We start from the raw sequence: 13,444 nt of genomic DNA on the forward strand, positions 1-13,444 counted from the left end.
GGCCTTCCAGGCTCCGGGCCCCAGCTGGAGGCGCACGGACACGGACGGGCGTTGGTGACTTTCCGTTTCCTTGTTTTGGTTGGTAACTACGCAAGCGTAAGGGGTCGCCGCTGCAGCCCGAGCTTGGACCTCCGGGCCATCCTCACCTCTCGGGGCCTCCAGTGTACGCCCTGGGCGCCCGCCCAACCGTGGCCGTCGGCCTTCCCCGGCCCTCTGAGCTCGGCTGGGATCGGGCCGGGTGCCGTGACCCAGGCGCGGACTGCACCGTCCCAGGCCAGGGGCGGTGTTCGGGTTGAGGTTGAGACCCGGGACGTCCGCGCGCCTCGCTCCACCCCGGACGGGGCGGGGCGGGCGGCGAAGTTCCGCCCAGTAGTCGGGGGCCCTGGACTGCCCCGAGGGCTGCTCCTACCTCTTTCCGTTGCTGCGGCGACCCCGGGCCCCAAGGGCGGGTCCCAACGGCTGGAGAGCCCGACGGGGGCAGAGGCACGCGGGCCATGCCCTGGTCGCCGCATGCCGTCATCCTTCGGGACCTGGTCTTGGGCGCCTTTGGCACCATCGCCTTCTTGCTCGACCTGGGCACCGACCTGTGGGTCGCGGTGCAGTATGTGCTTGGCGGCCACTACCTGTGGGCCGTGCTCCTGCTGGCGCTGCTGTGCCTCGCCTCAGTCGTGTTGCAGCTCTTCAGCTGGATCTGGCTGCGCGGCGACTCGGTCCAAATGCAAGGGGTGGAGCCCCCGAGCCGCCGCCTGGCGCTGCTGCATGTCCTGCAGCTGGGTTACCTGTACAGGTGAGCGCCCCGCCTTCGGGATGTGAGAGGGGAAGTGGCACCTGCTGCGGTGGCATCTGGGTCACCTGAACACGTGAGCGCCTTGCCCTCGGGGAGGTGGTGGGGAACAGCACCACACTTCACCTGTGTACCCTTGAGTTCTGACTCCGGAGAGGTGAGGGAAGAGGACCCTCCAGCCCAGGAGAGGCAACCAAGCCCCGTGGGTGCTTTAACCTAGATGAGAACGTTGGTTGACAGTTCTGGGAGCTCAGCCAGCTCCACCCTTCCTGGCACAGGTGAAGAAAGAGCTACGCTTGAGTTCCAGAGTCAGACTGCTCTGGAGCTACAGAGCCTCAGTTTTACTCCTCCAGACAAAAGTTAAGAATCCTGCATCCCGTGTCTGCGTTGTTGGAGTCTCTGTCCGGCTTCCAGCTCACGCTCACCCAGGGAGGCAGCCCGTAGTGGCTCAAGTCTTTGGAGACCTGGGCTGGGTGCCTGGCTCCAACCTGGCTCAGTGCCCCCTGTAGCAGGTGTTTAGAGGGTGAGCCAGGGGATGGGGTATCTGGGTCTAGTTATTTCTCAAAAGAAAACCCAGTGGGGGCAGTCACACCTGCAACCAGGACTGGCGGGCAGGCCTGTTGGCAGGAATGAGTGACCGGATGAGAAGGTTGTGGGCGTGAAACTGCCCCTTGGTCAACAACAGATGGTCCTTTAGGCAGCAGGCAGGGCCTGGGGCAGGTCGCTGACCACCCCAGCTCTGTTTCCCCCTTGTCCCTGTCCTTTTGGTGAGGAGTCAACGAAACAAAGAGTTAAGCATTGGACACCTGACAGCCAGCACTGATGTTCTGCTGCCGCTCCCGCCACCCCACAAGCTCTAGTCCTGGCAGCCTGGCCCCCACAGCAGTGTGGGTCCTCCTGCCCAACTTTGCTGCCCGTGCCCAGGCACAGGCTGGGTCTTGGGACATGGGCATGGATGGCGCTCCTTTTCCCTCCTGGGAAACAAAAGCAGGCCGCAGAGTCACGTGACACGGTCATGGCTAGGATGGGGCGACTGAATCAGGGCTGGCCTTTGACTCCATTTTCACAGGTTCTCTCCTGCCAGCCAGGCATGGCTGTGCAGGGTTTGCGGGAGTCTGGCAGAGGAGTTTGGCATGCTGTGATTTTGCAGGGAGGACTGTCCCAGCATCAGTGTGACTTCAGGTGGGCCCAGCCTGGGCTGGCCCTAATGATGAGCTTCTGGTATGCGGCTCCTACCACCCTGCCTGGCTCCCACTACCCTGCCTCAGTGCTTCTCCCCGTGTGTGCCGAGCCCCGACTCTGTGTTGAGTTGTGGTTTTAAAATTGGGGTCACTGTTCCTGCTAGTGCTTGGGACCAAGACTGCCCAGGGGAAGGGACAGTGTCTGGTGAATGGGCTCACCTCCCTTCACTTGCTTAAACCATTTCCAGCGTGGAGAGACCTTTTGCCTCTCTGTTCCCACCCCACCCATCTCCCAGTGGCTTCCCCAGTCTGGGTCATAGCTGCTGGACTCTGGACTCTGTCTCAGCCTCCATCCCCACCCTCTGGGCTGGGCTGTCCCTGAGCCATGTGAACGGCCGGCAGCAGCCTCCTAAATGGAACCATCTTCTAGTCTGCTCTCTCCAGTATTTGCCCCTGTCCACCCCGGGCAGGTGCTCACCCCAAGGCCAAATGCTGCCCACCTGCCTGGCCTGTGCTCTCCTGCCTCTGTGCTCAGCCCTTTGCCCCCGGCATGTTTAGCCTGTAAAGGGTTATGGGTTCAAATCCTGATTCTGCTACTTATTAGCTACTTCCTTTTTTAAAGCTGTTTTTATAAAAACTGTTTATTGGAAAGGCAGAGATGGACAGAGAGGGAGTTCTAGAACAAGCAGTCTTCTATTGGTTCACTGCTTGAACGCCTGCAAAGAGCTGGCACTGGGCCAGGCTGAAGCCAGAGCCAGGAACTCTGTCAAAGTCTTCCATGTGGGTAGTAGGGGCCCCAACTACTCGCTGCCTTCCAGGGTGTACATTAGCAGGAAGTTGGATTGGAAGTGGAGTTGCTGGGACTGCAGGGGCAGCACAGGCCCACCCCACCTCCTCAGCCCCCTAATCCTGTTTCCTCCTCTGTCAGAGGGGTTTTGTGAGGAGCTGACAGGCCAGGGTGGACAGTGAACTGAAGACGGTGACCGAGAAGCAGGTGTAGAGGTCGTATTTATCTCCATTTTACAGCAATGTGCAGTGGCTTGTCCAAAACCCTGGATGCTCAGAGCCGGCCTACCATGCATCCCTCTGGGGTGGCAGATGGAGGAATCCCCCCTCTTAGGATGTTGATCTGGCCCTTGGGGCATCTGTGTGTGCCAGGTGCCTGCAGGGGCTGCACCAGGGGCTGCAGATGTGGAGGCAGAAGACGCCCTCTGACTTTGAGTACGCCGATTGCCTCTCGCTGGACATCAGCATGCTGCGGCTCTTCGAGACCTTCCTGGAGGCGACACCACAGCTCACGCTGCAGCTTGCCATTGTGCTGCAGATCGGCCAGGTCAAGCCCTTCCAATGTGAGTGACAGCCCTTGATCAGGGCCACTGAGAGGGAAAGGAAGGAGGAGCCCTGGGTTCAAATCCAGCCCCTAGACAAATGGCATGGCTTCCCTAGGGTATGGATGCCAGAGCCATTGCTGCCTTCTTGGGTGGATGTAGAGGGTGAGGGAGGTGAGGGTGGCAAGTCCAGTGTCCGGCATTTAGCAAATCTTAGCTATAACCTTTGCTGTCTTTTTAAAAATAAGTATCTATTTATTAATTTGAAAGGTAGAGTTGAGAGAGAAAGAGAGAATCTTCCATCTGTTGGTATATTCCTAGATGGCTGCAATGGCCAGACTGGGCCAGATCAAAGCCAGGAGCCTCTTCCAGGCCTCCCACATGGGTACAGAGGCCCAAGCACTTGGGACATCCTCTGCCGCTCTCCCAGGCCTAAGCAGGGAGCTGGATTGAAAGTCGGGCAGCAAGGACTTGAAGTGGTGCCCATACAGATTGCCAGTGTCAGTTTTTCTTGCTATGACCCATATTAGCTTCAGTCTTTGCTGCCTTGAGGCACACAGGAATGAGTGTGTTGTGTGCTGGGTGTATTCCAGTCTGCATGCTGGTCCATCAGCTCCCTCTGCTCGCACCAGAACGCAGTGAACCTGCTGTGTCGCTGTGCTGCTGAGACGCCTGTGAACATGAACGAGTTGCACATTGTAGCTGCCCTACTGGGAAGCCATGCTGAAAAGGAGCCACAGGTGGCAGAGACAGGGCTGGCAGGGAGATGTGGGTGGCAGAGGCCGGGCTGGCAGGGAGCTGGGGGTGGTGGAGGTCAGGATGGCAGGGAGCTGTGGGTGGGGGAGGTCAGGCTGGCAGGGAACTATGGGTGGCAGAGGCCAGGCTGGCAGGGAGCTGTGGGTGGTGGAGGCCAGGCTGGCAGGGAGCTGTGGGTGGCAGAGGCCGGGCTGGCAGGGAACTATGGGTGGCATAGAGCTGTGGGTGGCAGAGGCCAGCAGGGCCTCAGAAGCTACAGGATGCCCTCACCTGGCACGGAGCTGCAGGAAGGATTTTGCCTGTTAAAGGGAAAGGGCTGGCTCGAGGTCACAAGAACCAATCCTGGTTTCCCCTTGGCCCTTAGCACCCTGCACATATGGAGACCCCAGCCCCCACCTTGCCCCATGTACTGCAGCCTTGCATGGACCCAGTCCTCCTGCTGTGCCCCAGGTGTTGGGTGGCCTGGACAGTTAGGTTGTTGCCATGACTGAGCAAGACAGGGTTGGACCTTCCCTCGAGGCGCAAGTGCTTCCACCTCGTTGCTGATTGTCTACAAACATTAACTGGAAAAATCATGCCGTGGCTGCGACCATGGCAGTTGAGTGCTGCCCTTGCCTCGGGGCAGGAATAAGATGGAGGATAGGGCACCATAGGGGATGTGCAGACTGGAGCCCACCCGAAAGGGAGCCAGTGGCAGAGAAGCTGGCTGGAGGAGTGTCAATGCTGCTGGCACCCAGGGCAGGGCCAAGGGGGGGGTGAAGGGAGTGTTGGCCACAGCTCTGACCTTGACTAGGTCTGGGTTCCCAGTAGGCATCTGAGGAATGCATACTGAGGAGGTGCAGGACAGGAAGTCCCTAGACACCTTCTTGTGCAGCTTCCTTCCCTCCCTGGAGACTCTGATGCTGCCAGTCCAGCATGGCCTCCGGGAGGTAGGACAGGACCTCTTGTGTCTTGGACAGTCAAAACCAGGGACTGTGTAAGAGGGCCTGACCATGGGAACTTCACCCTAAGGGCAAGTGCAGCCTGCCACCTGTTGCCACCTGGATGGCTTCTTGCCTCCCAGGGGCTGCAGTTACAGATTTTCAGTGTTCTTCCAGGAAAGGGAGGATTTAGGAGCTTCTGGGAAAGGCTCTGGAGACATCCCTACCTGATTCTGACTCATTTCCAGCCCTGTCATGGAGCAATGTCGCTATGGCAGTATTGGGTGGAAGTCAGACAACATACCCAGGGGCTGGCTCTCTGCAAGTCCCAACTCTGGTTGCATGAGCCTGCCATTCTCCAGCCCTGATTCAGGGGTCTGCCACCTGCCTCAGGGTTAGCTGTGACCCTGGAGGTTGCCAGGCAGACTGCCCATAGCACTTACTGGGTTCCTTTTCCTCTTGCAGGGATCAGCATCTGTGCATCCTTCCTAGGCATCTCGTGGGCACTGCTGGACTACCATCGGGCCTTGCGTACCTGCCTCTCTTCCAAATCTCGCCTGGGCCTGGGCTCCTCTGTCGTCTATTTCCTGTGGAACCTGCTGCTTCTGTGGCCCCGGGTCCTGGCCGTGGCCCTGTTCTCGGCCCTTTTCCCCTGCTCGGTGGCCCTGCACTTCCTGTTTCTGTGGGTGGTGTTACTGATCTGGGTCTGGCTGCAGGGCACAGACTTCATGCCAGACCCCAGATCAGAGTGGCTGTACCGGGCCACAGTGGCTGTCATCCTGTATTTCTCCTGGTTCAATGTGGCTGAGGGCAGCACCCGAGGTCGGGCCACCATCCACCTGGCATTCGTCTTAAGTGACAGTGTTCTCCTGGTGATCACCTGGGTGACTCATCGCACCTGGCTGCCTGGTGGGATCCCATTGTACATATGGCTGCTAGTGTCCGGCGTCAGCTTCCTCCTGGGCCTGGCCCTGCGCCTCGCCTACTACAGCTGGCTGCACCCCAGCTACTCTCAGAAGCCTGACCGGGTGGATGGGACCCGCAGCCTCCTTGCCCCCGAGCCGAGTCAGGTGCTCCACAACAGGCGCATGACTCAGCTGGCACGGAACTTTTTCTCTAAGGCTAAGGACGAGGCTGCTTCACCAGGGAGGGTGGAAGTGAATGGCACCCTTTGAAGCTGGGTGAGACCCCATCGCAACCGTTCACCATGTGCACAGTGTGACGTGGCCGGGTCCTGGGGGCTGAGGGCCATGGGCGGTATGGAGGACATCTTAGAAAGATGGCCTTTTCTCTTCTGCCAGCTGACCGGAACTCTCCCCTTATGGTGTTTGCACCTCGTGCCACTCTGTCCCACGCCCCATTCTTGTCTTCTGGGCTGAGAGGCCCAGGACTGCCAGGGGGTATTCTCTAGAATTCTCCATCCTCTCCCCATGCCCATGCTGCCATTCTGTTCCTTCAGTAGCTGTTTACTGAGTGTGTTCTATGGTAGCAACATGATCCCATCCTTGGGACCTAGATCCATAATAGCTGCCATCCTGGCCACATCCCTTACCTAGTCAAGCCTGTGAGCCAGGGATGCCCAGTGCTGGGAGGTCTTTGCCAGCCCCTGCAGGACCTTAGTGCAGCTGGTCCAGCCCTGTTTGGCTCTCAGGGGGCTGGCTGCCTTCCAGCCTATGGCGGGATGGACCTGTGTTCTGGTTATGTGGAGCCATTGAGTGTTGCCTCCTCCTCTTGCCAGCAGCATACCTCCTACCTCAGTGTGTGCAAGAGGAGCCCAGGAGTGCCTCTCTCCTGGCCTGTGACAGACACTAAGTGTTGTTTGACAGTATTACTAGGTTGTTATTAAAACCTCATGGAATCTGCCAACCAAGTCTGTGTCATTCCACACCATCCAGAGTTTGAAGTTTAAAGGGCCACAAAATCCTTTAACACTGGCAGTGTCCCCTGGGACACAGGGCCAGTGTGGGTGGGACTCCACAGCTTTTTTTTCTGCAGTTTCAGGAGGTGTTGGGCCTCCAAAACCAGATCTACACACATCACTTATTTATTCTACTGGAGATAACTGGGTGAGTAGAGGGCCGAGATGACATCAGCTGTGGCTGGGGGACAGCTCACAAGTGTGGCCAGGGCTGAGCCTGGCTAACTCGCCACCTGTTCGAGCCATCTGGCAAGCAGGAAGGAAGAAAAGTTGCAATGCTCACTTCTGCTGTGAGGGCTGTGGCAATGCCTCGGCCCAGAGGTGATGGGCTGGGGGAGCTGGACAGGGGGACACTGGGAAGCCAGTGCTGGTGAATTCTATACCCAGTGTTACAGGCAGAGGGTCTCACACAACTTGCACTCCAGTGGTTTCCAGACGAATTTCATGGAACAGCCTGGCCCATGGGGTGGCCAACATAATGTAAACAAAGAAATTCCCACCTGTTACCTCTTATCTGTGTGAGAGAATATGGCAATCTCGGAATAAAGAACCATTCTTTTCATTGAATACTGCTTTCTTTTAAAAAAAAGTGGTTATTTGCTTTTTAAAAACAAGATTTATTTTTATTGGAAAGGCAGATTTACACAGAGGAGAGGCAGATCTTACACCCACTGGTTCACTCCCCAAATGCTGCAATAGCCAGAGCTGAGCCAATCCAAAGCCAGGAGCCAGGCATTTTTTCTGGGTCTCACGTGAATGCAGGGTCCCCAAAACTTGAACCATCCTCCACTGCTTTCCCAAGCCATTAGCAGGGAGCTGGATGGGAAGTGGAGCAGCTGGGACACGAACCACTGCCCACACGGGATGCTGGTGCTGAGGGGAAGATAAGCCTGATACGCTGCCAGGCGGACCCCTCACCGAGTACCTTTAAACAGACACATAGAGATCATTACATTTTCTCTGATTCCTGCAGGAGTTGAGAGTTGGAGATGGTAGGCCTTGTTCTTACAATCCCTGAGTTCAGTGCTCACTGTTGCTGTGGAGACGGGTTTCACCAAGTCAGTTATTTGTTCCTTTCTTTGTCCACCACTCTCTGTCTCCTGTGAGGACTGGGCTGAGGAGAGAAGGATGCATGTCCCAAAAGGAGACCAGGTGTTTAAAAGCTTTGTATTTTCAGCTGAGCTGTATCTGTACTCTGCAGATGAAGCTGTTATGGTAATATGTGTGCAATAAAATTCAGACCATGTATTTTATGTATTTGGTAAATGATCTAGAAAGCTGTGAAAGTTAGCAGTTGACTCATTTGTGCTGCAACGCCTAGAGCTGAGCTGATCCAAAGCCAGGAGCCAGAAGCCACTTCCAGGTCTCCCACACAAGCGTAGGGTCCCAAAACTTTGGGCCAGCCTCAACTGCTTTCCCAGGCCACAAGCAGGGAGCTGAAAGGGAAGTAGAGCAGCTGGGATACAAACTGGCACCGACATGGGATCATGGCATATGCAAGACAAGGACTTGAGCCACTAGTTTACTCTGTTGGGCCCAGGAATCAGAAGATTTCTCTCTCCAATTTTGCCTTTCAGATAAATTCAAACAAAAATAATCCTGTTGTTTTGCTAATTTTTACCTGTCATCAAAGGTTTATAAGATGAATATGTGACATGCAGCATGTGTGTGTCAATATATACTCTTTGAAAGGCAGAGTTCAGAGAGATACACATATACCCCATCTACTGGCTTTCTCCCACATGGCCCTAATAGGCAGGACTAGACTAGGTCAAACCTACAAACTAGGAGTCCATCTTGGTCTCCCACAGGGGTGGCTAGGGTTCAAGGACTTGGACCTCAGTGCCTTCCCTGGGCACATTAGCAAGAAGCTGGAGTAGCCAGCTGGGAAGGAGTACTCCACCACAGGCCACCTGCATCACAGTGGCAGCTTCCTTCCTCTGTGCTGTGACGCCAGTCCCGGTATTTGTGTTAATTCAGGCTAGCACAACGAATAGATGTGCTTCAACTACAATGTGGTGTGAGATCTGTATCCAAAGATGAAAAGCTTTAATTACTGGACTACAAGGCAACAACTTCCCTTCCAGAGGAATGCAGGGAAAAAAAGATCTTTCTCTGACATGCATGGTGCTTGAAAGCTAGCTCCAAGCTCTTCATTTCCTCCATGGTGACAAAAGCCAAGAAGCCTAAACTGTTTTCCAGACCAGAGAGGGCTGGTCACTCAGTCTGGAGAAGCAAAATGAGAACATCATTGCTATGATATGAAATCAGGCTAAGTCAAGGAATATATGATTCCAGTACTAAGCTTCATAAAGCAATATATCTCACTATGGAGAAATAGAAATCTCTCTTATAAATTATTTAAAAGGGTTTATTTTCCCACATACATTCATGGTAGTTTGCTTCACTTTTTCATTGGTTGCTGTAGGGGTGAGGCCTCTCAGGAACTCCTCAGCCCTAATGAGGCCCCTACACAGCTAGGCAAGCGGCCAAGCTTATTCAGATAAGACACAGGAGCAAACTGTATAGAAAATAAAAACTTTATTTTTTTTTCAAGTTTATAAGATAGTTCCCGTTACATATAACATTATGGTCAAGGATACTACAGCCACGAATGCCCGCAGTCACATAAATAGATCCAACCCACTCAATGCCTGTTCTTGCAGCATCGTGCTTTCAGAAATCATCCTTAAGGAAGTGGCTCCTGTCAGCGCATCAGGGACCAAGGAGCCTGGCTGGCTGGAGCTGAGTGACTGGAGGTGAAGGAGGGGCAGCTGGCCCACTGGTCATAGCTCCGCTCTCCCTCCTGTAGCTGCAGGTATTCTAGAACCTCAGAGCTCAGCTATGGCCTCTCTAAAGTGAGGGTTCGGGAGGGGGTCCTAACTTTGAGATGAACAAGGATGCTCACCGATGAAGTGGTCACACAGAAGCCTGCTGAGGGGGCAGCCCTCATGGCCCCTTATGGAGGAACAAGAGGCTGTAAGCTCATCACTCTGGGCCTAAACTGTCCCTCTCCCAGGAAGAGGGGACCATGGCCCTGGGGTTCAGTGACACCAACACCCATTCAAGGCTCGGAACAGCTGCGAGTTCTGCAAGCTGCAGCTGGAGTTTATCAATTGGATTCTACTTGGAGCTTTGAAGCTGAGTTTGCATGAACTGCGAGCAAGTGAGCTGTGGCACATCTTGGGACACTTGCCTTGCCCCTCACCAACTTGCAGAGCAGAAGACAGGAATACCCCAAATCACACAAAAGCCCAAACAGGCATCTAGGTCTGGAGCAGGCCCCAGGGCCCTGGACAGAGCGATGCTAAGGCACAGTCAGTTTTACATTCAGAAGTTAAGCCGCCTCTGAAAGCCACGACCCACCTGGCCACTCCATTAGCCACAGTCCTCACAAGAAATCCATGCACCCATTTCTGGGTGCTCAGGGTGCCCGAAGGGTTTACTGTGTGGCTCATTTCATGGGGACTCTCCAGGAAACAGGGCTGCCGTCGGCTAGGCAGACCCAAGGCTCTTGGTCTCCCTCTTACTAAGATCTCTATGCTGGGGAGGGGACAGACAAGGTGAGAAGGGGAGTGTTTGCTGGAGACTTCATTTTGGCAAAGATGAGCGCCTGCCCTCTTATCCTCCTCTGGATGAGGGAGGGTGGCAGCAATGGAAAAGAACAGAGGCTGCTCTGCTCAGAAAGCCTCCTCGCCTGTCCTTGCCAAGTTCAAGTTCCCTTTGGAAAAAGCTAAGCTGGATAGTCAGGCAAGAGGAAAAGGCCCACCAGAAAAATACCAAGTTGTATTCTATGCACGAAGAGTTCCCAGAGGATGTGGTATGGGGAGGATCTGTGTGTGTGACAGGGGTATTGTTTGCAGCCCTGCCGGCCTGAGGCACGGCCCTGACAGGGTGGCCTTGGCCAGAGCCACCAACCAGGTTACCCCAGTGGACAGAGGGGGGTTTTCTGGGATTGTCATCGTGGAGCACTAGTACCAGGGTCTCATGCTTGAGGACAGGTCTGGGGAAGGCCTGCCTCCGCCGTCTGTGTCTTCCACCCCACATGGAAATGAGGCCAAAGCAGCAGTTCAGTGATGGAGCAATTGCTTCAGCAGTCTCACATAACTTGCTTCCTAAAGCCGGTAGACACGAAGCACTCTGCAGACAGCTCCGAAGGAATATGTACACCAGCCTTTCTTGGTTGTTATCTGCCTGCCTGGGCAGAGTCAGCCTCCCTGTGCGGTGACATCTTGGAAATGATACATGGAACTGGGGAAAAGCCTGCATGGCTGGGATTGGCCAAAGATGATCCCTCCTCAGGACCAACACTGTGTCTTTCTGAGGGACTCAGTCACCCTGCTTGGTGCTGCCTGGACAGTCTGAGTTTTGTCAGTGCCTGAAAATTTATCCTGGCTGAGTAGGTACCTACTTGGGCCTTAGAGGCAAGGCACATCCAAACAAACCCAGCCAGCTGGAAGGCTGGAGCCAGTGCCGAGGCACCTACGAACACTGGGGTTGGGCTGAGATGCTCCTGTATTTGGTCTAGGATTAAGCCTCCAGTCATGCAGAAAAAGAGCCAGCATTTCAATCAGGAGAGTGTGGCCTCGCAGATGAAAGCAGAACAGGCTGCTCTTCAGTTACAGGCAGAGGCATGGGTGCATGTGAGCCCAGACCCTGTACACGGCTTGCAGGTTTCCTCAAAGGAAGCCAAACACCGTGGCAGCTTGGGACAAAATGCAGTGACAGGACTGTTTTCAAGACTCGATGTGATGCCCTGGGACCAACGTGCGGGACTTGGCCAGGGCTGAATGGAGCTAGAGCGAGCTGAAGAGGTGGAAGGCTCAGAGCCCCGCGGCTGTGTGGGCAGCAGGCGATGGGAGAAGCTGCTTTTGTGCAAGCGCGGAGAGTGTCGTCTTGCGAAGTGGCCGATGTCTAGGGAGCCTTAGAAGAAGAGGCCTTAGTTTCCCTTTTCCAGTTGAGAGGCGAAGCCTGCTAGGACATGGTCTCTGAATTACAAATCAAATTGGAGGCTTCCAATCTACTGACTAAGAGAAGCAGTTTCCAGCTTTGTGTCATCTGGTGAAAGGGGAAGCTGGATTGGAGAAGGGACTAAGGCTTTTAGGAAGAGGGATGCCAAACCTAGAATTCCCAGTGCCTAGCACCCTGGAGCTGGGCTGAGTTAGGAGATGGAAGAACAGGAGAAGCCATCCTACGGAGCAGACCCCTGGAGCAGCATCAGGGGAGTGACTGTCACACAGAGGTATTTAGACATTTCAACAACTATTTTCAAGGAAACTTTACATGCCCCTTTCTTGCTAGAAGAAGAAAGAGGGAAAGCCTGCTTCAGAGACCCTTACCTAAAAAATAACATACACAGTCCTGGAAGTTTGTGCTACAGCTACGGAGGGTCTCCAGGCTGCAGGAGACAGTACAGAGGCTGCTGCGTTCATCCTCTCCCAAGCACACAGCAGTCTCAATCTGATCACAACTCCAAGTACAACTCTGCTCCAAGAATTTCCTTTTCCTTTCTTTGCTTTCTCAAAACAAAACAGGAGAATTAAAGCACAGGAGCCGCAGCAAGTCAACTGTTCTCTCCATCCAACTGTCTTGGGCGTCTGGGCAAGGATGAGCGCGGGGCAGTGGCTGGCTCCCAGCCCCACCTGTGGCTCTTAGTCCGACTGTGTTCTCACCAGCTTCCATGGAGCAAAGACAGAGATTTCCCAGCTGGTTCCAGTCTCTGGCTCCCTTGGGATGAGAAGGAGCTCACACAAGACTTTGTTCCAGTCCTGTTAGAGGAAGTCCAGCTCCAGGGCCTGGTGAAGGGACACAAGGTCTCCGTGGTTTGTGATCCTCCAGAAAGGCATGTTGTGCTGGAAAACAGAAGGCAAGCGGTCAGGGCCTGGTCCCATTCCTTTTGGGATTTTATTTCACTCATTCTGCTCCTGCTACAGACTTCCCTCCAAGGTGCATGGTAACCGTGCCCACCTTGGGGCTGTCACAGGGATCAGCAAGCCACACTGATAGGGATTTGTCATGTTACAGCACATTTTCTACATGTAATATTTTGTTTTAGTGGTAATTGTGTTTTTGTAAGAGATACATCAGCCATAGCCACTTCACTAGGGTCTTCAAAAGGTTTATAAAAAATGGTATGGAAAAAACTATGCATGGATGTCAACATTTTCTGCACCAAAGCAAACTTACCTTTTAATTGCACTCTCCATCTTTTTTTAAAATATAATTTATTTGAAATAAAGAGAGATGTAGAGACTTAGAGACACATTTGTATCTAGTGGATGGAGGAACATCCTATCAGCCTGGACAAACCAGCTGGGAATCAACATCTTCAAACATGGCTTAGTGAGGCAAGCACTTGAGAGCCTCCAGCAAAGATCCCGCACAGGGTGGAGGGGACCTGTCTACAGCATGAAGGTGTCTTCCAGTGGGTTAGACAACAGGAGGTATTCAGACATTCTCTCCCCACTCTTCTCCTTCAAACTGGGAGGCAGTGAAGCTAATGATGCCGACACTGCTGTCTTCCCCAAAGGGGCAACAAGAAACACTTTGTAATAAAA

The 13,444-nt window shown here is 54.2% G+C and overlaps 2 protein-coding genes across 7 annotated transcripts in view; one reads left to right on the forward strand and one right to left on the reverse strand.

Annotated features, from left to right (window-relative positions):
- The first annotated feature begins 380 nt into the window (after positions 1 to 380).
- On the forward strand, positions 381 to 7,502 carry XKR8 (XK related 8). The gene is made up of 3 exons (XM_040979691.1): positions 381 to 787; positions 3,124 to 3,314; positions 5,435 to 7,502. Exons 1-3 carry the CDS (start codon positions 495 to 497, stop codon positions 6,142 to 6,144), a joined length of 1,194 nt encoding a protein of 397 aa, XP_040835625.1. The 5' UTR covers positions 381 to 494; the 3' UTR covers positions 6,145 to 7,502.
- A 1,911-nt stretch (positions 7,503 to 9,413) lies between these two features.
- Positions 9,414 to 13,444, reverse strand: part of EYA3 (EYA transcriptional coactivator and phosphatase 3) — an 84,968-nt gene continuing 80,937 nt past the window's right edge. For all 6 annotated transcript variants that reach the window (XM_040979697.1, XM_040979695.1, XM_040979692.1 and 3 more), the window contains one exon: positions 9,414 to 12,739. In XM_040979697.1, coding sequence (XP_040835631.1) covers positions 12,659 to 12,739 — 81 coding nt within the window. In that variant the 3' untranslated portion in view covers positions 9,414 to 12,658. The remainder of the gene's footprint in view (positions 12,740 to 13,444) is intronic.

This window comes from Ochotona curzoniae, unplaced genomic scaffold (assembly GCF_017591425.1).
Source record: "Ochotona curzoniae isolate NIBS_2020 unplaced genomic scaffold, NIBS_Ocur_1.0 contig_3255, whole genome shotgun sequence".
NCBI lineage: Eukaryota > Metazoa > Chordata > Mammalia > Lagomorpha > Ochotonidae > Ochotona > Ochotona curzoniae.